The sequence below is a fragment of the Haliotis rubra genome, unplaced genomic scaffold (genome assembly GCF_003918875.1).
Source record: "Haliotis rubra isolate DU_JTF1 unplaced genomic scaffold, ASM391887v1 Scf721, whole genome shotgun sequence".
NCBI classification, from domain to species: Eukaryota; Metazoa; Mollusca; class Gastropoda; order Lepetellida; family Haliotidae; genus Haliotis; species Haliotis rubra.
Genome location: NW_025767437.1, coordinates 300,035 through 323,708, shown reverse-complemented (window position 1 = coordinate 323,708; position 23,674 = coordinate 300,035). Strand labels below are relative to the sequence as shown.

The following is a 23,674-nucleotide window of genomic DNA, read 5'->3' as shown; positions in this document are numbered from 1 at the left end:
ACTCGGTTGCGTGTGGGGTACGGTTTCGACCAAGCCGAACTCACCGCTGATGTCGAAAAAACATGTGGCCATCGCCGAGGCGTTCGGGAACCGATTTTGCATCTTGCTCGACTTCAAGTTGCTGGAGGGTCACATGCCGTTTTACCAAGCTGCGATGGGCGACAAGCTAGAGTACGAATTCACATTTAATGATTACACTCACGTGATCGTGATGGAGAGAGGCGAGGAGGGTCGCTACAACATCGACAATATTTTGCTGGTGTTCGACAAGGTGACGAATCCGGACTTGGCTCGACAGATTCACTGCCAGTATTCGGGCACATTAGCCATCCTGTATGATCGCGTGCTGCGTCACCGGAAGATCGTCGCGAACAAGAGCAACACGCTGTGGAATATCAACCTGAACCTGCCAGCACGATCGATGAAGGGCATGTTGATCCTGCCGGTGGAAGAATTTACGTCGTTTCGAAGGGTCAACGAAAAGTATTGGAACCCCGAGATCACGAAAGTGGAGGTGACCGTCGAGGGCGTGCCCAACCAGCTGTTCAGCCAAGGCATGCACGCTTACCATCAGTGGGACGAGATCCAAAAGTTACCGGCGATCAAGCGACCGCCGGAAATCAACGGGATCGTCAAGGACCTCGGTCTCGCCTACGTGTCGGTAGGAGAGTACCTGACGACCAAGAACTCGCTGTGGCTGGACATGCGATCCACGGAGGGATCCACAGAGGACGATCGACTGCACGGCAGCGGGCGTCGCATCGAGAACGGCAGCGGGGATCACCATCCAAGAAGGCTCAAACCGCCGGTAAATTAAATTTATATTTGTACGTGATCATGGATGCGCAGCTTAATATACAAGATGGAAGATTCGTGCAAGCCATCTCCTTACCGGAATCACCCCCGACATCGCTTGCCCACGTGACCTGACTCGACTGAGACTCACAAAAGTGTTTTCGCTGTTACCCCAACTCGAACTCCAAAAGCTGGATAAGTCCAACGCTCTAACGATCACACTGGCGAGCCAGCTGACAGCTCAGTGCTCGGAACTTTGGGTCTAGGCTGGGGTGGCTATTTTAGAGCGAGTCTTGTCGGTGCGATTCACTAAAGTTTTTATAAGCCTGTTTAAATAGTCAGGGCAGCACACAGCTATACATAACTCTATTGTTATACGCTCCAGGTAACCGGCTGTATAGGTGATAGTGCATTCAAGCTGTATATAGCTGAGCAGGTCACTCTGACTGTGAGAGAAAGAGTAGTAGTAAGATTAGGATGCGGGCCACTGGCACAGGAAATATGGTTCTCGCTATTTTTTTAAGGGGGTCTGGGAGGCTTAATTCCCACAAATAAGCCCCTAAGCCGCATCTGATGCAAAAACCCCAATCTATTACTACTGGGCGGTGGGGTAGCCTAATGGTTAAAGCGTTGGCTCGTCACGCCGAAGACCCGGGTTCGAATCCCCACATGGGTACAATGTGTGAAGCCCATTTCTGGTGTCCCCTCCGTGATGTTGCTGGAATATTTCCAAAAGCGGCGTAAAACCAAACTCAGTCAGTCAGTCTATTACTACTGCTGTAAGTATTTAAATCCGCGAAGATCCGGCTTAGAACTTGTCTTTAGCTACCTATACTTGTAAGAGACGACAAACGAGATCGGGTGGCCAGTCTTGCAGATTTGTTTGATGCATGTCATTGTTTCCAAATTATACGCGTTAAACATTCAAGCTGGGCTCGGAGTTACAAAGAATGTAAGTACATAAGGATTTCGGAAGATATAGATGAAATAATCTATATTTCAAATGGTCATAGTCCATACAGTAAGGGCTGTGGTTGTATATATGGAACTGAGAATAAAAATCTAGGGCACATTGATCCATTGACCCGTGTAATAAGCAAACGCTTTAATTCAGCTTTAGAGTTGGGCGATTGTAAATATGTACATTATTAGGATTAACCCATTGTTGAACACCATGAGGCCTCGAATAGAGATCTTGGGTCATGTCCTGGGCTTTGATCGAAGCTGACTTCTTCTATTCAAAAATGATATAATTTGGTTCCGAAATCAACATACATGAAAAGTTCAAACCGTCCGGCATTCGATGCCTTCTCTCACTATTAAACACCTGAGAATCTTTAACGATGGATATTTTATATCAAAATGAATGCAGAATGAAATCAAATTCCACGAATACTTATGTACAAAGTGGGTATCTTTAAACATGGTGATTTCAAACGCAAATAGCTTATTGTTTTGTACATATTGTGAATTATCATCCAAAACTGTGTTCCACTGGAGATATTCCTTGTGTGAGATCAAACTATATCTCCTAGGAGATATCATTTTGACAGTAGTTTGAAAAGCCTACGTTATTAAGCACAGACAGTGGCACTTAGTGTTCACAAAGCAGGAGTGATTATTTTTAGTTTTGTACTTTTAGTTATGATGTCATAAACTTGATGACGTCACAATGCTATGACATTGCTGCGCTGCAAGTGTAATGGATCGAAGCACCGTGTTCAGAGATGTACATTTTTCATTGAAGAGAAGTGAAGAGTGATTTTTCATAATAAATAAAATCTCATCCTCGTGTCTACTCATATAAATTATATCAACACTCGTTGCTGGAAGTAAAAATATCCTCGTCAAGCCTCGGATATTTGTAACTATGAAATCGTGTTGATATGATTGATATCATTAGACACTTGAGCGAGATTCTCAATTTCGCAAACTGGAGAACACTTCAGAGATTCAACAGGCCTGAGCACAAATACTGGTACAACTGCTCTGTCAAGGGAATTATACCAACCAGCCATGTTATCCAACAAGCTGGCTTTCCTGAATTCAATGTTCTGTGTAAATAGATCGATCGGATTACGTGTAGTGTATGCTGTCACAGAAAAGTACAATAATGGCATGTCTTGAAGCAGCGATCAACACCTGTTTATCTCCGGTACCACCACTGCCCCGAGACTAATATAGGTCTATATCCAGATGAATCACACAAAATGAAAGTTTTAACAAGACAGTCTCATATGCTGCATTCATGCCATGAGGGTGAAGTGGGATAGCCTAGCCACGCCAAAGGCCCGGGTTCGTTTCCCCTACATGGCTACAATGTGTGGAGACCTTTTCTAACTCCAGGATCATGAAAGTGATCTTAGCTCAAATTTCGCCTTAAGTGAGGTGAGGTGAGGTGAGGTGAGGTGAGGTGAGGTGAGGTGAGGTGAAATTGGGTTTAACGTCGTGCTTGAGAATATTTCGCTCACATGACGACGTGCATGCGTGTGTGTGTGTGTGTATGTGCGGCTGCTTGTACTAGCCCAGACGTAAGCTGGTTTTATAGTGCTAGCCCACTAAGATACCATTCCGCAGTGAAGCATGAATACCCCACTCAGACACATTATACTGACTCCGAGCCGACCAGTCCTTGTTGTACCCATTTATGCCGAGCGCCAGGCAGGGACCAACAAGTACCAAATTGTAAGGTCTTTTGGTATGACGCGGTCGGGGATCGAACCCGCGGCCTTCCGCTCTCCGGGCTGACGCTCTAACCACTACACCACGGAGGCAGTCTTCGCCTGCTGAGGGGCAGCTTTAAGAGTGAAGTGAGTGAGATTTGAGTTTTACGCTGCTTTTAGCAATGTTCCAGCAATATCACGGCAGGGGACACCAGAAACGATCTTCACACATTGTTCACATGTGGGGAATCGAACCGGGCCGGGTCTCCGGCGTGACGAGCAAACGCTTTAACCACTTGGCTATCCCACCACCCCTTTAAGAGTTAAGACTAAATATGAGTTAAGTGAATTACCGGTGAATCCCTTCCCCCCCGCCCCCGTTCCCCCGGCCTGACATTGCAAGAATGGTTGCTGAAAGCGGCGTAAACCAGAACGAACCCAGTCTGTAGTGTACTTACTCACATATATAGCATGTAAATTACGCCAATTTTTTGTTTTGATATTTATCTTCAATCAATTATCTTAGCATTTTAATCTCACAATCAAAACACACACACACTAAAACCATCACCACCCAAAAAACCCAAACAAACAAAAAAAAAAAAAACAAAATACAACCCCCAAAACAACAACCAAGAATCGAAACAACATAAAACAAAAACTAAAACTAAATACAAGAAAACAAGAAAAAGAAAGAACTTAAATAGAAAAAAAAAGAAAAGAAAAGAAAGAAAGAAAAAAAGAAACATTACATCTGCACATTCTTTGTCATATTTGTCTTAACTCAAACTTCATTTTCGGTGCTCGCATGTCGTTAAAATACTTGATTGGAGGCAGAAACTTAACTCTTCTAACCAAAGCACTTTTATCGACACCGCAAATATTCGTTGGTTTTGATTCTATAACAACATGGAATTAATCAATACATGGGATCAAACTATCAGCCAGCTTAAGGTCGATTTGACAGTTATTTCGTACTTGTGGGCACCCTTGTTTACACGTTGCTATAACTACAGACACGCACTGACCCGCGCCAACGGGTCAATGGATTTTTAACCAATCAGAACTGACGTATGCTGTCAGCCCGTAAGTGTGTCAATACTTTTCACAACAGATCAATGTGGGGAAAGTGCATAGAGAAGAGAAGATGAGCAACGTTAAGCAAACACACTTTGATCCTATAGGAGTTACTTACGATGAGGATGGAAATCCAAGAGTTAACTACAGGTCTGAGGCTGGAACCTCCTCACACCTTCCTTCCTTTGACGACGAAGAAGACATAACAAATATCTTCGACATCGCCGGCGAGGGTTATGACGTCACGCTGTCCCTGGCACAAGGAAGAATCAGCTGGCGTTCGATGAACCCAAATGGTGGGTAAACATGATTTATATAATATTAGATAACTGACATTTGGTCATATTATATTTTTTTGGAAAGAGTTCCTTCCGTTCCCCGAACCCTAAACCTAACTCTAAAACCTAACACTAAACTTACCACTAAACCTAACTTAAATTTTGGACTTTTAGTCATTTTGTGAGTTTTCTAGTTATTGTTGTGTTAAGTTTTGTTAATAATTTTAGTATATTTATAAATATTATTTGGGATGGGGGCGGGAGGAACTCGAATCTTACCATTTTTTTATTAATGGATTTGTGTGTTGGCCTTCAGTTTGCAGGGCTCGATTTAGTGCTTTGTTACTTGCACTGATGCTAGCCAATATTACAAAGTGCAACGTAGTTATTAGTCTAACTTGCACCAGGTGCAGGTCAATTTTTGAGTGGGAAAACTTCTGAATTAAACATCTCAATAATTCAATAGCATATTCCATTCATTACATATTACCATAAAAGCAGTGCAACTGGAATTTGGCTGGTGCAACTAGGTTTTTATCTCAGGTTGCACCTGTTGCAAGTAGGTTAACATCTATTAAATCGAGCCCTGGTTTGGTATTGTCCAGATCTATGGTAGATCTTGGAATTAATCCATTATTAATAGAAACAGACTTTTGGAACTTAATTCTTACATTGTTTTTATAAAAGATGAACTTTAACAGATGGACATGTATGCATTTGTACTATATATAGATGTAAAATGCACGATGTTATTTTGCTTTTCCTTCCTCGATAAGAATGATAGAATTAGGATTTCATTGTGTTGTGGTTTACAAGTGAACTGGATGAGTGAGTTCGGCTTTAGCGGCTAGTATTCCAGTTATATCATGGCATGGCAGCTTGTATTGTAGAAGACTCTGAAGCAGGGGTTCAATTTTTTTTTAAAAAGCCACTTGCCACAGGGCAAGTGACTTTAAGAAAGTAACTTGTCCTGACTAATTTTCCACTTGCCCTGATTTTAATGACATAATTATGATGATGTAATTATGAAAGAAGAAATCAACATGGTATTTGATGTTAATGTTTACTGGACTATTTATTGAAAAGTGATAAATAGCAAAGAAAGATAACTCTACTTTATTATCATTGCGAAATGTAATAGTTTCTTTGCGGTTTGAAACCATCTAGTAGCCCACGGACAAGTAAGATACCATTATTTGATTGCCCGAAATGAAAACTGACTTGTCCCGGGCATCAGGCGATGGGATTTTTGAACCCCTGTGAAGTGATGCAGGTCTCAGATGTTTACCACTCTTGTGACATCTGGACATGGTGTTGACGAACCTCAATCATAGGTTCCTGGAGAATGCCAGCTGTTTCCACACAGTGTACATTTAAACACCTGCTAATTACCTACATGTTTGCCCTTTGGCGCTCGGTTTCATAACTGTCATATCCTGATCTCAAAATTATTACAATATATACATTTAAATCAATTAAGAAATAATAATAAGTTTGTTGGAGAATGCCAGCTGGAAAGACTTTCGCCCGTATCCCCCTTAAATTTCGTTCTAGTAAAAAATCTCAAAAGTATTACAATATATAAATTTAATTCAATAATAATAAGGTTGATTCTTTCTAGACCTGCCATTAGCTAAATATGAATTAAGCCGTTCCATTATCTGTTAAAAGTTGAATTTTCTGTCTGCTAAATGTCCATCTAACGTTTGGTAATGTTTGTAAAGCAGTGAATTATTAATTTGGTATTGATATTCATACATCTGTGTCAACATTAACATTTATTGATATCACAATATACAAAGGCATCCATCATTATCTCGCATGTTGTATATGTGTTTCATTGATTCTATTTTGATTACCTCATTCAGTCTGAGGGAGACCGCCTCTGTGGTGTAGTGGTTAGAGCGTCCGCCCGGAGAGCGGAAGGTCGCGGGTTCGATCCCCGACCGCTTCATACCAAAAGACGTTAAAATATGGTACTTGTTGGTCCCTGCCTGGCACTCGGCATTAATGGGTACAACAAGGACTCCGGCTCGGAGTCAGTATAATGTATCTGAGTGGGGTATTCATGCTTCACTGCGGCATGGTATCTCAGTGGGCTAGCACTATAAAACCAGCTTAAGTCTGGGCTAGTACAAGCAGCCGCATATACACATACACACGCATGCACGTCGTCATATGAGTGAAATATTCTCAAGTACGACGTAAAACCCAATTTCACCTCACCTCAGTCTGAGGGTAAATGTGTAAATGATATGAAGTAATGATTGTCATCAGTCCGACACCTGTGATGAGATCTTACCTTACCTAGCGGGGTTGAAGCTAAGGGGTTGAAGCTAAGCGGTTCAAATGTTTCCTTGTCATTGCAAAGTTCTGAGTTTGATTCTTGACATGGGTTCATTTGTGTGAAGATTTTTTTGTGTGTCTTCGAGTATGAATGTTTTGAAAAGAGGCCTTATGCCATACTCTCTTATTCATGAACACCATGACCAGTTGAATGAACCACACCCTACCTCACCCCACCACACAGACAGACAGAAAGACAGACACAAAGACCACCAGCATATGGAAACTATCCAATTCTTCTCATTTACAACTGTGAGGTTTGATTTTTTTTTAGATGTAGAAATCAGACATATGGAGGCGCGGTGAGGTAGCCAAGTGGTTAAAACGTTCGCTCTTCACGCCGAAGATCTGGGTTTGATTCCCCACATGGGTACAATGTTTGAAGCCCATTTCTGGTGTCCCCCGCCTTGATATTGCTGGAATATTGATATTGAGTGAGTGAGTTTAGTTTTACGCCTCACTCAGCTATATTCCAGCTATATGGCGGCGGTCTGTAAATAATTGAGTCTGGACCAGACAATCCAGTGATCAACAGCATGAGCATCGATCTGTGCAATTGGGAACCGATGACATGTGTCCACCAAGTCAGGGAGCCTGATCCCGTTAGTCCCGTTAATCGCCTCTTACGACTAGCATGGGTTACTGAAGATCAATTCTAACCCGGATCTTCACGGGGTGAAAAACGAGATTGTTTGTTAGTATGAAACATGTGTTTCCTCACAAGATAGGTAGTGCGGGCAGCGCACGTGCAGGACACAGAGGTAGCATGGGCAGACCAGCATGTGCATTGCACGTGCAAGGCCAAGGTATCGGCTGCATCACATCCCAGTTGTTTTCAACAGTAAATACCAAATATTAAAATTATATGTAAAGTATATCTTCGGTCGGTTCATAAGTTGGATCAAAACTGACTCTGAAGTTTTGTTCTTTCACATCAGCACAGGTCTTCATTATTTCTTGTTGTTGGAGTTCTTTTTTTATCCATTTAAATGTGTTTTATATGTTCAGGAGGCAAGAAGAAATCGAAGGGCCTTTCATCACTGTTCAAAAGCAACAAAACCTCTGCGAAGGACACAGATGGCCTTGACCTTGAAGATGCATATGGTGTGAAAATACGGCGTCGCCGACGGGCGGAGCAGAGTGAAGGAGAGGGTTACTGTCTTGGGTTCGGACTCTTTACTTATGAGATGAAGGAATCAGCTAATGTGTTGAAAGACAAGATTTTGTTCTTCGAACACCCGAGTGAAGATATTTGTATTAGATGGGTGAAACAGATATCTTCCTATCTGTCTGGTAAGTACATTATTTGCATTTTAACATTTACTGATCCTAGGTCCTTGACAAAATGTTACTACAACAGGCACTATGTTTATAACAAGCATGCTTAGGGATCGTTCATAATTTATGGCTGGGAGGGGGTGATGATGATTTTTATGGAGAAGCATGTACAATGTGAATGACCCCCTCCCCTAAAATTTATGTACAAAATAAGTGAACCCCCTGCATGTCATGTACAAAATCAATGACACCCCCCCTCCCCATCCCATAATTTCTAAAGCATAACTTTAAGCATAATTTTATGTACAAAACTGCTGACCCACCTAGTACGTGTGTACAAAATTGATTACCCCCTAGCTCCCATTAAAATCATCATCATCATCATCCCCATCCCCCATCATCACCCCCACCCACACCACACCACACCACACACACACACATACACACACCACACACACACACACACACACACACACACACACACCACACCACACACACCACACCACACCACACCACACACACACCACACCACACCAATACCACACCACACCACACACACAGCCATAAATTATGAACGGTCCCTTATAGTAGAAGTGCCTGTAATAAACTATGGGTATAACCAAAAATAATTATAAACTATTGAGTTTGTTATGTCTGTAGTTTATTGTATAATTGCCATACGTCTATGTTAAGGTAGGATAGTGATCGTATGAATGTTTTAGCACTAAGAGTGAGTGAGTTTAGTTTTCATGGCACTGAGTGAGTGAGTTCTGTAAATTCGAGTCTGGACTCAGCAATATTCCAGCTATAAGGCGGCGGTCTGACCACCCAATCTCATTAGTCGCCTCTTACGACAAGCATGGGTTACCGAAGACCATATTCTAACCCGGACCTTCACGGGTATAGCACTAAGAAGGGTGGTGGGTTAGCCTAATGGTTAAAGTGTCTGCTCATCACGCTGAAGACCCAGGTTCAATTTCCCACATGGGTACAATGTGTGAAGCCCATTTCCGGTGTTCCCTATCGTGATATTGCTGGAATATTGATAAAAGCAGCATAAAACCATACTCACTCACTTTAGTGCTAATATTTCTTTGTGGAAACTGACTAGTGTAAAAAATGGTGGTTGTCAGTTGATTGAAACAGAGTAAGATCAGCAAATTTCTAACTATACACTTTGTCTAGATGTGAAAAATTACCATAGTAGGTGTAACAGGTGTCCAGATTAGTGTTTTAATTGATAGATGGTGACACTTAGTGCAGCCATTATAGTGCAGGTTCATTGTCTTGTCAGAGATTGAGCAAGAGAGAATAAATTTCATTCAAACATTGATGAAACTCGAAATGTTTTTAATGATGGGTACTTGGGCCCCCAAAAAATATATGTCCGTTTCCTATTACATGCTTTGTAAAAATAGGGTAGGTGGGTTGGTTTTATCTTTTTTTTATACTTTTTTATTATTTCTTATTGGCACCAGGTGGGCACCTGAGGTCTTCAAGAGTACCATATCATGTAGTGACAATGCCTTGTGATGAAACATTGAAAGATTTCTATATGAAATCATTATTTATGTTATTTATTTGCAGATTTGGTCAGTGAGGACCCATTATGCCAATTCAATGCAATCCTTTTTAGCCCTACGTACACTGATAACATGAAAATATCATACTCGATTTGGATGAAAATGATGAGTTGAAATGCACTCCAGTCATGATATTGACTTGGTTAAAAAAAGATTTAGGGTCGTGGGGGTTAGGATAGGGTCGGTCGGGTTACCGGAAACGGACATATTTATTTTTTGGCCTGGGCAATTATACGTTCCTTCTGCTTCCAATATCCTCAGAGATGCATAACTCAGTGCTGCTTAGGACAAATTATGCGCAAAGCGCAGACATTATTACCCTGGTTTGTAGTCATATGACTATCTTATGCCACCCATTCACAGTTTTGAACAAACTGACTTGCCTAAGGTGAGAACCACCACTGTGCCATGTGTGCTTCATCAGACAGAAGTCCAGAAACTCTCAGGAGTCAAGCTGCCAAACATGTTCACTCGTCCAAGGGCATTCCATGACCAATGTTGCTTAACTTCAAAACACACCACCATGTATATGGTAGTTAAAATGCGTATAACATGCCGTGCTTATAAGAAACTTAAGTAACTGGTCCCTTTGAGTTCATTATGATCTTATAGTTTACTGTGTATTGAAGCTAAATAGGTCATAAACTGGTTTTCGAGGTTTGCCAGGTTCCCTTAACAAGACAAATATGAAAGAAATGGAAGAAAAATAAGCATACTGTAAGTCTGAGAAGATCATGAATTCCGGTAATACGAAATATGACCATTGGAATTCTTTCCAAAATATTAGAATGACGAAGGCACAAAATTCCATTTCAAACATTTGACGAATCAGCATTTTCTCATTAAGTGTTGGGTTGATCAGCTGCAGATCTAGATATGAAACTTTTATCTATACACATATACATAAAAACAAATTTAATTATCAGTTGATATGTCGATAAAGTGATGCTTTTGAGTCAGTGGATTGAAATTTCCAGTCAGAGATGCGTCAGGCAAAAGTCAGGATAAATCTGTTGTAATGCTTAAAAAACACATCAATTTTGATTAACTCTGGCTTCAGTGATCCTGGTGGTCCTCAGAGGATGGAGATATGCCGTTATGTTTCATTAGAGGTATTGATTGTACCTGCATGTGAGCTTGTCCTTGGAGACCATCCCCATCAACAATGGATGGCCATGTCAATAATTAACGTACGAATGGCAAGACGTTATTGATGTACTGTACAATGTCAGGCGCCGTTGGTCACGTCCAACTAGTCTGCAGCTCTTCATGGACCTGTTAGGTAATCTAACAAGATTTTGGGAGAAAACTGCTCTTTTACCTTGATTGTAACTAGTGGTGTTCCGATTAATTGAAATAATCGAAGATTGGTCGCAGTGACCAAACGACCAAGCAATCGGTCACACTTTCTCAAAATCGAACACAAACGAATTTGGAACTATAGGTTTAGTCTTTGAAACACTTGACGACGGAGCATATCTTTGAAGTTGTCAGGGCCTGAAAATGTGTTTAATTGTTAGAATACTCACTTGACTAACTGAAAAGTCATGACTGAATATTGCTTGAAGACTCCAGGAAGTTTGTCTTCATGGTATATTAGTTATCACATTAAAGTAGCAAGATGGATCATGTTATACTTATCTGCAATAACAACCTGAATAGAAAAATGTGAAAAATAATGCTAACCAATTTTTTTTCTATGATTGATTGGTTGTAATGAAACAATCATCAATTATGAGATTTTAACCAATTCCCAACACTAATTGTAACTTAAATCTGTGACTTATGCACTTAGTGAGTTTAGTTGTTCTTAGTTTTTAGCAATATTAAAGCGATATCATGGCGGGGAACACCAGAAATGGGCTTCACACATTGTACCCATGTGGAAAATCGAACCTGGGTCTTCGGCGTGACGACCAAACGCTTTAACCATTAGGCTACTCTACTGCCCCTAATGGATTAGTGACTGTCCATCTCAGCTGTGTGTTTCCTTACTCATGCATGTGATTTTACAGACAGATTCTCTCACTAAACACAGGCTTTTTCCTCGACTCACAAACACAGGGGTCCCCAATTATTAGTTTTAAGGGTCCTTTCGGGCAAAATGAGGGTCCCGTGAGGTAACAGTGTAGAGAACTGTACGTTTTGGCATAGAATCCAATATGTACCCCAAAATTTCAAATGAAAGATTTGGCCCCCATAATTGTTTTTGATGTTCACCAGTTTCAATGCCAGTTACTCTCAAAAGAAGAACTAATATGTGGAATGAAATTAATCCTTGCTCAACACTGAATACATCATTTGAAATGAAAATAAATATTATTATACAGAGATGTAACATTTAAAACTATCTGAACCTGCTTTTGTAAGTATTTGGCCACGTCAGTCAGAAAGTAACCTTTACTAATATTATTTTGTTGAGTATATTAAGACAGTCTGATAAAAAGCACATATGTAGTATTACATAATTTATGTGTATATGTGTAGACTAACGCTTAGTCCCGGAATATATATTATTTTGATAGTAACAAATAAACCCATTCAAATTGAAAAGGAGCCCCAGTGAGATGGGAGATTCCCGAACCTGGGGAAATCTAGACTTGCTTCATTTAGAGCTTTAACAATGCAGGGAGGGCTGGGCAGTAGGGAAAATAATGTGGTTCAGGGACTGTGAGACAGATTAAATGTATCTGATACTATTACTGTATTAATGCTTATCATGTGTAGTAGGGCCACACCAAACAGCTTGCATGTCATTGCCGTGTGCATGTCACATTAAGAAACTAAAAGGAATGATCTCCTTCACAGTTATTGCCAATAATGTGTGTGTCCAGTTTCTTATGTTGTTTAGACAACCTGGTCAAGAGCACATATGTAGTAATACATATTTTTTATGATGAGTGAGTGAGTGAGTGAGTGTCTTTAGCTCCTCCAAACTTGGAGATTTACAATTGAACAGTAGAGAAGAGTTAGTTAAGTGTTACGACAAATGAGTCTGCTGGAGAGAAAGAATAGTCCCACAGGGGGTAGCAGTTTAAGATCCTCAATATCGAAGGAGTGTCCCCCAAGCAGAGTTCTTGTTTGTTCATCCAGTTCCATGGAGTCCAACATGACATACACGTCTACGCCAAACGTGTCCAAGATGGAGAGCCACAGAGTCTCTCGGTTGTCGCAAACACGCTGGTCAGGGCATTCATGCAACAGATGATGAGGCAGGCACTTATAGTCTGCCGAGCATAGCTGGCAGTTACCTGGTCTAACTGGTGTAGCAATCATATTCACAACACCTTTGAGTGCACGCTGTAGATGAGGGATCTGTCGTCCCAGAGTCCAGAGCTTGGAAGGTTTGTAAGATTGATGCAGATAATGGAACAGGGAGAGTTCTACATCGCTTGAGGTCTTCTGCTCAAGCAGTGTTGTTTCAAGCTCAGTAACTTTGCTTTTCACAGTTGTTTTCCAATTCTGGTTGACGGAAATGTAGTTAAGCTGACGTTATTGATATATTCAATGCAATCATAAAACACCAGAAGCTTGAAGACTTCAGGAATGTAACCAAAGGAAAGGTTTATGGCTATAGAGGAAGAATCTGTGTAGTCTGAAGAGGAGGGACGGATCTTGCTGTGCAGTTTACTGTACAGTTGATTATTCTTCCTAGCAAACTCATCTTTCTGATGGCGATCAAGGAGGAGATGGGTAGGATTCCAATCATGGACAAAACAACATCAGTCCTTGAACGCACTGGCAAGCCTTGAATCAGCTTCAGACAAAATCTGTGTGCTCGCTCCAGCTGGAGGGTGTGTTGCCGGGAGAGATTGTAGAGAGTCTCAGATCCGTAGAGGGCCCGCTGCTGGAGAACAACAGATTTATACACAATAGCAGAGGTTAAAGGATGCATTTCACCATCAAAGGCTCCAATGTTTGTTGTGCTAAAATCGTTGCTTTAAGTTTTCTGCAGATAGCGTTGATTTGCTGTGAGGTGTGTCGGATGTCTTGTTGACCTTGATTCCCAAATGCGTGCTAGCTGCTGTCTTCCTTGACATCCTGAGCACCAAGAGACCGTAATGCTCTGAGTGTTAGAGTATGGCGTCATGTTCTCAATGAAAACAGCGACAGTACTCTTCTTGGCGCCTAAACTTGAATCTCCACTTGCAGCTGTATGCGTAGCAGATATCCATGAGAGCCTGTAAACCATTCCTGGTTACTGATAGTAGTGTAATGTCGTCAGCCTGTGTTGGAGCACAACAGGGTATACCATGTAGTGATAGGCCATATCGAATCTTTGAGCTGGGTGAGCAGATCGTTGATGTAGACTGTGTAGAGCCATGGAGATAAATGCAGCCTCCTTGTCCGCGTGCCTTGTCTGATGAAGAACCAATTGCTGAGGTAGCCTTGATATGAAACACAGCTCTCCATTCCACTATACATTGATGAGATCGTCTGTAGATAAAGAGTCATTTGATGCGAGTTTCTGTAATTTGTAGGAATAGACCTGAATGCCAGACACAATCAAAGGCTTTCTCTGCATCAAGGAAGCAAGCAAACAGTTTACTGTTCTCTTCCTTGCTGTAACAGATACACTCTTTGAAAGGACAGCCGTCATGGTTGAGTCTACACCTTTCTGGAAACCATGTTGTTGTAGGGGTGAGTGAGTGAATGTCTCCACGCGAGTCTACCAAGTATTACTCGTTCAAAGAGTTTGTAGATCGATGAGAGAAAGAGTAATTGCTCTGTAGCTGTTTGGATCAGACCGTTTCTTATTATCTCCCTTGAACAGAGTTATAACTAACCCTCGTTTGAGAAGTCTGGGTACATGTTTCAGTTCGATGAAAAGCGTTGAAGAGTCTGACTAAACGGAAACTAATGTATACAGCCACCATAGAGGATGTGTTCATTGCAGACATGGTCAATGCCAGGGGCCTTTCCTGTTTGAGAGTTGTCATTGCCGTTGATATTTCTCTGTCTCGAGAAATACTTGGGATGTGGATTGGTGTACCGTGGCTTGTAACCAGCGTAGACTCAACATGATTATAGTTGTTTGTGTCAAACCTATTATCCCGGAGAGTGGAGAATAGAGATTTGCAAAGTAATTTCCCCATCCTAGAGCTATGTCCTTTGCATTCTCAGGGTTTTTGTCCATCACCAAAGTCCAATTCTGACATTGTTCCAACCCCGAACATAATTTTTCTTGAATTAATCAGACTCCAGAAGGAGGTTTGATCAGTTTCTGCGGCAGTATCAATCTCCTGTGACATTTTCCTGTGATGTTCCTCAATAAGTTGTCTCTGGGAACATCTGAACAGTCTCTTGAGGTCCTTGTAGTGAACATAGCTGCTGTGTTCCTCTCCTCGGGGTTTGCCATCAGTTACCCACAGCGCACGAGCACGTCTCATCTGGTCGTGTAGTAGCTTCAGTTCTTTGCTCCATTACGGCTTCAGATGTTTTTTGAAGGAATGCGTTGGAATGTGGAGGTTGATAGAAGAGGTCTTGTAAGGAAGTCTCTGAGGTCACGTGATAGCTGTCTTGTGTAACGTTCTCTTATGGCCACCGCATCCAGTTTTTTCCAGTTTAGTCCCATTCTGGAGAAGTCCTTTGGTATGGATTCAGTAGTGATATTAACATTTAATTCAAACACAACAGGACGATGTCTACTCACATTAAGAGGGTGGTCCTCCAATATTTCGCAATGAAACACCGAGCTGTGCAGGGAAGAACCGATTAACACATGATCAATGAGCGAGCCACATGTATCATCATATGAGACATAGGAGTAGTTAGCACCAGTGGTTTTGCTCGAACGAAGTTAACACAAGAAGGTCGTTTTCGTGAGCAAGTTCAAGTGCTTCTTTTCACGCTTCTGCTACGAGAGAATGTCAAACTGGCAATTGAAATCCCCATGAAGATAACAGTTCCTTGTTCATTGTACTGAAGAACTAGATTCCAGAAATTCTCAATATACTCAATGAAACTGTCACACTGTAGTTTCTGCAAGGAAGGTAGACCTGGAACATGTACATGTGATTTCCACGCACAGATATATGTATACCAACAATTCTGTCATCTTGGACATCAATAACACTGACAAATTCGTCCAGAGCGTGGTGCCACCAGAAAGGCTACTCCACCTTTGCCCACCTTCCTGAACAGTGGAAGTTTCAGATCTTTATCGCGCCAGACACCATGAGCAGTATAGTGTTTGCTTACATCATGTAGGGAAACAGATCCTTTTCAAAGAGCCAATGCTCACTTAATCCACATATATGAATATTTCTGTCATGCAAAAGGTTTCTGAGGTATGGTATACTTGGGACTATTCCTGTTGCATTCCAGGTCATCATGTTTAAGGATGTCAGATTCATTGAGCTTCTGTAGATTGGGTCTTAGTATGCAGCGACATAAACACATTCCTGCTGAGCCATGGTCGACACATCACACCATGGGGCCAGAAGTGCTGTACTTCTAGCTTCTTAACATCATCCAGGAATACATTAAGACGAGCTGACACAGTACCCTTCCTTCTGCTGGAGAACAGTCTGATAACTGATACTCGAACACCTCTATCCAACAGATATTCGCGGATCCGCTCTGTCTTCACTGAGTCAGTGATGAAAGTTTTATCTATACACATACATAAAGTCTGATAACTGATACTCGAACACCTCTATCCAACAGATATTCGCGGATCCGCTCTGTCTTCACTGAGTCAGTGATGAAAGTTTTATCTATACACATACATAAAGTCTGATAACTGATACTGGAACACCTCTATCCAACAGATATTCGCGGATCCGCTCTGTCTTCACTGAGTCAGTGATGAAAGTTTTATCTATACACATACATAAAAACAAATTTAATTATCAGTTGATATGTCGATAAATTGATGCTTTTGAGTCAGTGGATTGAAATTTCCAGTCAGAGATGCGTCAGGCGAAAGTCAGGATAAATCTGTTTTAATGCTTAAAAAACACATTAAGTTTTGATTAACTCTGACTTCAGTGATCCTGGTGGTTCTCAGAGGATGGAGATATGCTGTTATGTTTCATTGGAGGTATTGATTGTACCTGCATGTGAGCTTGTCCTTGGAGACCATCCCCATCAACAATGGATGGCCATGTCAATAATTAACGTACGAATGGCAAGACGTCATTGATGTACTGTACAGTGGCAGGCGCCGTTGGTCACGTCCAACTAGTCTGCAGCTCATCATGGACCTGTTTTGTAATCTAACAAGATTTTGGGAGAAAACTGCTCTTTTTACCTTGATTGTAACTTAAATCTGTGACTTATGGACTAAATGAGTTTAGTTGTTCTTAGTTTTTAGCAATATTAAAGCGATATCATGGCGGGGAACACCAGAAAGTGGCTTCACACATTGTACCCATGTGGAAAATCGAACCTGGGTCTTCGGCGTGACGACCAAACGCTTTAACCATTAGGCTACTCTACTGCCCCTAATGGATTAGTGACTGTCTATCTCAGCTGTGTTTCCTTACTCATGCATGTGATTTTACAGACAGATTCTCTCACTAAACACAGGCTTTTTCCTCGACTCACAAACACTGGGGTCCCCAATTATTAGTTTTAAGGGTCCTTTAGGGCAAAATGAGGGTCCTGTGAGGTAACAGTGTAGAGAACTGTACATTTTGGCATAGAATCCAATATGTACATGAAATGAAAGATTTGGCCGGCATAATTGTTTTTGATGTTCACCAGTTTCAATGCCAGTTACTCTCAAAAGAAGAACTAATATGTGGAATGAAATTAATCCTTGCTCAACACTTAATACATCATTTGAAATGAAAATAAATATTATTATACAGAGATGTAACATTTAAAACTATCTGAACCTGCTTTTCTACGTATTTGGTCACGTCTGTCAGAAAGTAACCTTTACTAATATTATTTTGTTGAGTATATTAAGACAGTCTGATCAAAAGCACCAATGTAGTAATACATAATTTATGTGTATATGTGTAGACAAATGCTTAGTCACGGAATATATATGATTTTGATAGTAACAAATAAACCCATTCAAATTAAAAAGGAGCCAGAGTGAGCTGGGAGATTCCTGAACCTGGGGAAATCTAGACTTCATTGCTTCATTTAGGGCTTTACCTTTGCAGGGATGGCGAGGCAGGAGGGAAAATAATGTGGTTCAGGGACTGTGAGACAGACTAAATGTATCTGATACTATTACTGTATTAATGCTTATCATGTGTTAGTAGGACCATACTCAGACAGCTTGCATGTCATTGCCGTGTGGGGTAGCCTAGTGGGTAAAGCGTTGGCTCGTCACGCCGAAGACTCGGGTTCTATTCCCCACATGGGTACAATGTGTGAAGCCCATTTCTGGTGTCCCCCGCCGTGATGTTGCTGGAATATTGCTTAAAGCGGCGTAAAACCAAACTCGCTCGCTCATTGCCGTGTGCATGTCACATTAAGAAACTAAAAGGAATTATCTCCTTCACAGTTACTGTAAACGTACTTATTTTCGCGTGGTGCAATTTTCGCGGAATTGACAGTTTAGACTACATCGCGCGGTCAATTATTCGCGCAATCAGTAATTGCCGGAACTGCCAGCTGTCTCTTTAGCCGCCACTAATAGCAGTGAAAACAAACACAGTGGCTTAACCTGTCAGGCGGCGTTAATTGCTTACTCACAGGAAATCCCTATCTGTGCGATATACTAGTACACAGTAATCCGTTTACTCACGGAAGAGATGAAAACACATCAGTCTTATATTCCGAATTCTGACGATCTGACGGATTAACTTCTACTGTATATAAAGCTCTTTGTGATTTCAAACAAGCCGGGTTGTTGTGAATGAGATGATTGAGTGTTAAGTGACTATTCACTTCATGATGTACTGGTAAAAAAAATCTTAATGAATAAATAAAATACTGCTGTATTATTTCTTTCCGAGTCGTTTCATGGCAATCTGTTTTGTATCAAACCATCTGTCATGTGACCAATTTCCATGGCGGCCACAACACACATCGCTGTTTTCGCTAATTCGGCGATGGGATTTGGCTCATTATTTAATTATGTTTTGGGAAATCCATTACAGCGACAGTTAAGTAAGATTCTTTATGCTACTATCAGTCGTCATTTTAAGATTCCCGTAGATTTCTGTCTTCAAACTTGATGTGTTATGGTAACAACTCAGGGCCGAACGTGGCTGGACTGAATGAATGACAGGTTTATTCGCGGTGTATAAATTTTCGCGCTAAAACCTGCGCGAAATATAATACGTTTACAGTATTGCCAATAATGTGTGTGTCCAGTTTCTTATTTTGTTGAGTATATTGAGACAACCTAGTCAAGAACACATATGTAGTCATACACATTTTTTATGATGGTATTTAGTGCTTATCATGTGTGTATACATTGTTAGTAGCAGCTTGTTTGTGAATGAGATTTCTCTGTTACAGCTATCAAAGGAAGGCCAAAAACAATCAAACTGTTTCTTCAAGAGCATGCTGGACACAAGAATGGACGCTCATTCTATCGACACACAATTTTACCAATGTTCAAAAATGCTGATGTCAGTGTGGATATGACAGGTGGGTTCAGAGTGAGTGAGTGAGTCACTTTGGCTATTATTTCTGCTTCAGTGATCTTCCAATTCCTCTCTCTTGCTTCTGCTTAATAGCGATGTTTTCTACAACAAAACGTGGAGTCTTGAATGAGTGAGTGAGGTAGTGAGTGAGGGTAGTGAATGAGGGTAGTGAGTAAGGGTAGTGAGTGAGGTAGTGAGTGAGTGAGTGAGTGAATGAGTATGGTTCCAGCAATATCATGGTGCCAGACATCAGAATTCTGAAATGGGCCTCACACATTGTACCTGTGTGAGAAATATTCAAACATACTTTCAAATTGTCAATCTTTATGACCATTGCTTAGTCTCCCAAACCCATGGATAATCGCTAAGACAAGCAGGATCGATCTATTGACTGATTACTCGATCATTCACTCCAGCACTTGTTATCCCCTGCAACACGTTTTGCAGGCGGTATTAAAATGGACTCCATCTGTCTGTGCGTCTGTGCATATTTGTCTTTTCAGGTCCAGTTGGGCCCGTGTCCACATTAGGATTAGTTTCGATCAGAAGCGCTAAGATGATCGTAACTCCCATACTTTAACATAGACTTACGACAGTCGTAGCGCTACGATCGCTTTGAGGAACGGGTCCCAGAACTTTAAAACCTTTCAATTCTCTCCTTCCACTTTGCTATATACATTTGACATTAACATAGCTCGTAGACATAATTCCTGAAGAGTATTTTGCCATTGTGGGTGATATTGATGACATTGTCTTCTTGTATCTAAATTCTTTTTGCCAGGGTTCTGATAAAACAGTTCCCTATCGTCCATTTTGTACCCAATGTTTGCCATGCACACACGGGAACCAGATAGGTTTGCCTGCTACCCAGGTAGTAGATTTGGACCCATCGAAGCCAGATGTCAAACCATAATCCTTTTGTGAAATCTTTTAATATTTATGGGATCCTTAGATTTAAACCTATAACCCTGAACCTGACGGACCATGAAACCCTTTCATTTCTTAGCATTGTAGTCAACTGTTCATTAATTCATTATACAGTCCTAAAGTACCCAACAAAAATGGATATTGAATATCTACTCACAAGCTTGATGTGACTTATTCAGTGTGAGTAATTACTGTTCATGGCTGAATAAAATTTTATTGATTGAAAAACTCACTGATAGGTTTTGGCACACTTAAATATGTTGATGGTGGTTGATTCAAAATGTAGAATTCATAACGCATGGGAATTCTCGGTTAATAGTCTGATGGGGAGCTGTTTATAGGATTTTTCTGTTCATTAGTGGTTGCTGTTTAACACATTTTGCCATTATTGTATTGGAAAGTCAATCAATCAGTATTACTATGCTGTGATTTGTTTGTTTTGGGGTAGGCTACAGGTTACACAAAACCAAATGTTTTCCATAGATTTCCATAGTGACATTCTGTTGTCTTAAAAAATAACCAGACTGTCAAATGCCAGTAAATATATATATATATCCACAGTATGGCCTTAAAGCCACGGTAAAAGCACAAAGTTTGGCTTGGTTAACCAATTCCTTTTCCGAGTACAGGACATTGAACACACCAGCCCCAGTTCCGCACCAAATGTCAGCTACCTGAAAATATCTCTGCACATATTTAGCATAAGTCATCATTTAAAAATTGACAGAACTAAATATTGAAAAATATGATATGTTTTAATTACTAGATGGATGTACATTAAAAAAACATCAGCTGATTTACTTGACAAATGCCTAATTTTATGCTGCCCACAGTTTTAAGAATTAAATGAAACAAAATAATTTGTGTTTTTTTGGAAGAAAACATACTTACTGACTATTCTCCTTTATTCAGTGCCCTGCTCCTTTACACGTCACCTGATCAACTTATAGAACAATCAGTAATAATATCTATTTAAGGGTCTTGTGTATATTTCTTGTATATAACTGAAGATATTTTTCTCTTGTTGTTTCAACAAAATTTGTTCACTCTGAAAAACAGATTTAACTCATACAGATATGATAAGCACTAGTGGTGGTCCGATTAATCAAATAATCGAAGGTTGGTCGCAGTGACTAAACGACCAAGCAATCGATTATGTTTTCTCATAATCGAACACAAATAATTCTAGAATCCTTGTTTTCATTAACAGCATTTTTCACTAGGTTGGTTTTGTCTGTTACATTTCATTAGGACTACAAGCTCGTTCCAAGTCATGATTGAATTTATCTTAAAGACTCTAAGTAATTTATCTTCCTCGATACTAGTCATCCTTTAAAGATGTGAAATTTTGCCAAAAAACCCCCAAAGCATGAACACATTTCATAAATGCCGCTAACCAATTATTTTCGATGATTGATCGGTTGTAATGAAGCAATCATCAATTATTAGATTTTAACCAATTCCCAACACTAATAAGCACTGTCAAATCAAATCCCAACCCATACGGGATGATGGGGTAGCCTAGTGGTTAAAGCATCTGACCATCATGCTGAAGATCTGAGTTCGATTCCCCACATGGGTACAATGTGTGAAGCCCATTTCTGGTGTCCCCTGCCGTGATATTGCTGGAATATTGCTAAAAGCGGCATCATAAAAACTCAACTCACTCCCAATCCATACCATTTTTGTCAATTTTGAAAGTACTTAGGGTTAATTGCTTACCTGTTATTTTTGTGTCATTTTGATGTTGAGGAAGAAATGTTGAACAAGAGCTGGGATCTGTCTTAGCTTACATTTCTATTAATATTGTCAAGAGTTTGCTGTGCTGGTGTTTAAGGTGATGGGTAATATCTTTAAATATTTTTCAGAGGTTCAGCATAATGAACTCATCAAGCAAGAAATGATCCATATGAACTTGGAGGACTTTGACTGGTAGGTGGACAGAAGTAATATGCCATTGTGTATAATTCAGCCCCCCCCCCATTTTTAAAAAAAAATATGTCCGTTTCCGGTAACCCGACCGACCCTATCCTAACCCCCCGACCCTAAATCTTTTTTTAACCAAGTCAATATCATGACTGGAGTTTCATTTTTCATTTTCATCCAAATCAAGTATAATATTTTTATGGTTTTCAGTGTACATAGGGCTAAAATGGATTGCATTGAATTGGCATAATGGGTTCTTACTGACAAAACCTGCAAATAAATAACATAAACAATGATTTCATATAGAAATCTTTCAATGTTTCATGACAAGGCATTGTCACTACATGATATGGTACTCTTGAAAACCTTCTCAGGTGCCCACCTGGTGCTACTAAAACAAAAAAATGTAAAAAAATTAGAAAAACCGACCCACCTACCCTATTTTTGAAAAGTATGTAATAGGAAACGGACATATATTTTTGGGGGGCCAACATCAATGTTATGTGGAGGAAGTGGACTGGGTGATTGCATAAGCGCCCGGTCCTAAATTACAGTCAGAGGTATCAACTCAACAGGACTCATTTATTACACACTGACATTAAGTAGGTGGAATATTGCTTAGTGGCCTGTTAACAACCAAAAAGACAATGTAAGAAATAAATAAATAAACTGATAACAACACGGGTTTAGCCTAGCCTTACCATTACCCTCTGCATTTGAGAAGCGGCAACTAATTTGGTGATTGTGTGGCCACAATGGCTACTGAGTTCATATGGACCTTGGTTACTAGATAGACAGCATGAGAAGTCAACTGTGAGCTGTCATCTTGGCATGCTCACACTATCAACCTCTGGTTCTCCTGCTCCATGTCTGAGTCCATTTTGCAGGTCATGTGATCATGATTATGCAGGTGACCAACATTTTACATCCAATCGTTCTCCGTCTTTTTGCACCAACCCAGCATCATAATTTATTTACTTTATTTTTCAGCATTGTTGCATGTGGTGGTGATGGGACAGCGAACAAGGTGGCAGATGCACTTCTCAACCGATGGCAGAAAGACAATGATATTGATGTGAAGCCAGGTTTCTCACCTGCCAGGTGCAACATGCCATTAGGCATTATTCCAATAGGTAAGCAAATTATATAAGGCATATTCATACCAGTGTAGGAAACTTAACAGAAAATTCTACCAGACATCAGGCCTGGTATCCCTGAAAACTTACCAGCCCTTCCCAAAAGTT

At 40.6% G+C, this 23,674-nt stretch overlaps 1 protein-coding gene across 1 annotated transcript in view; it reads left to right on the top strand.

Moving 5' to 3' along the window:
* Positions 1 to 4,568: 4,568 nt before the first annotated feature.
* The window catches only part of LOC124259452 (ceramide kinase-like protein), a 46,676-nt gene continuing 27,570 nt past the window's right edge, over positions 4,569 to 23,674 (top strand). Inside the window, exons 1-5 of the mRNA XM_046693590.1 lie at positions 4,569 to 4,831; positions 8,168 to 8,452; positions 19,450 to 19,581; positions 22,373 to 22,436; positions 23,421 to 23,563. Of these exons, the coding sequence (XP_046549546.1) occupies positions 4,606 to 4,831; positions 8,168 to 8,452; positions 19,450 to 19,581; positions 22,373 to 22,436; positions 23,421 to 23,563 (850 nt within the window). The 5' untranslated portion in view covers positions 4,569 to 4,605. The remainder of the gene's footprint in view (positions 4,832 to 8,167; positions 8,453 to 19,449; positions 19,582 to 22,372; positions 22,437 to 23,420; positions 23,564 to 23,674) is intronic.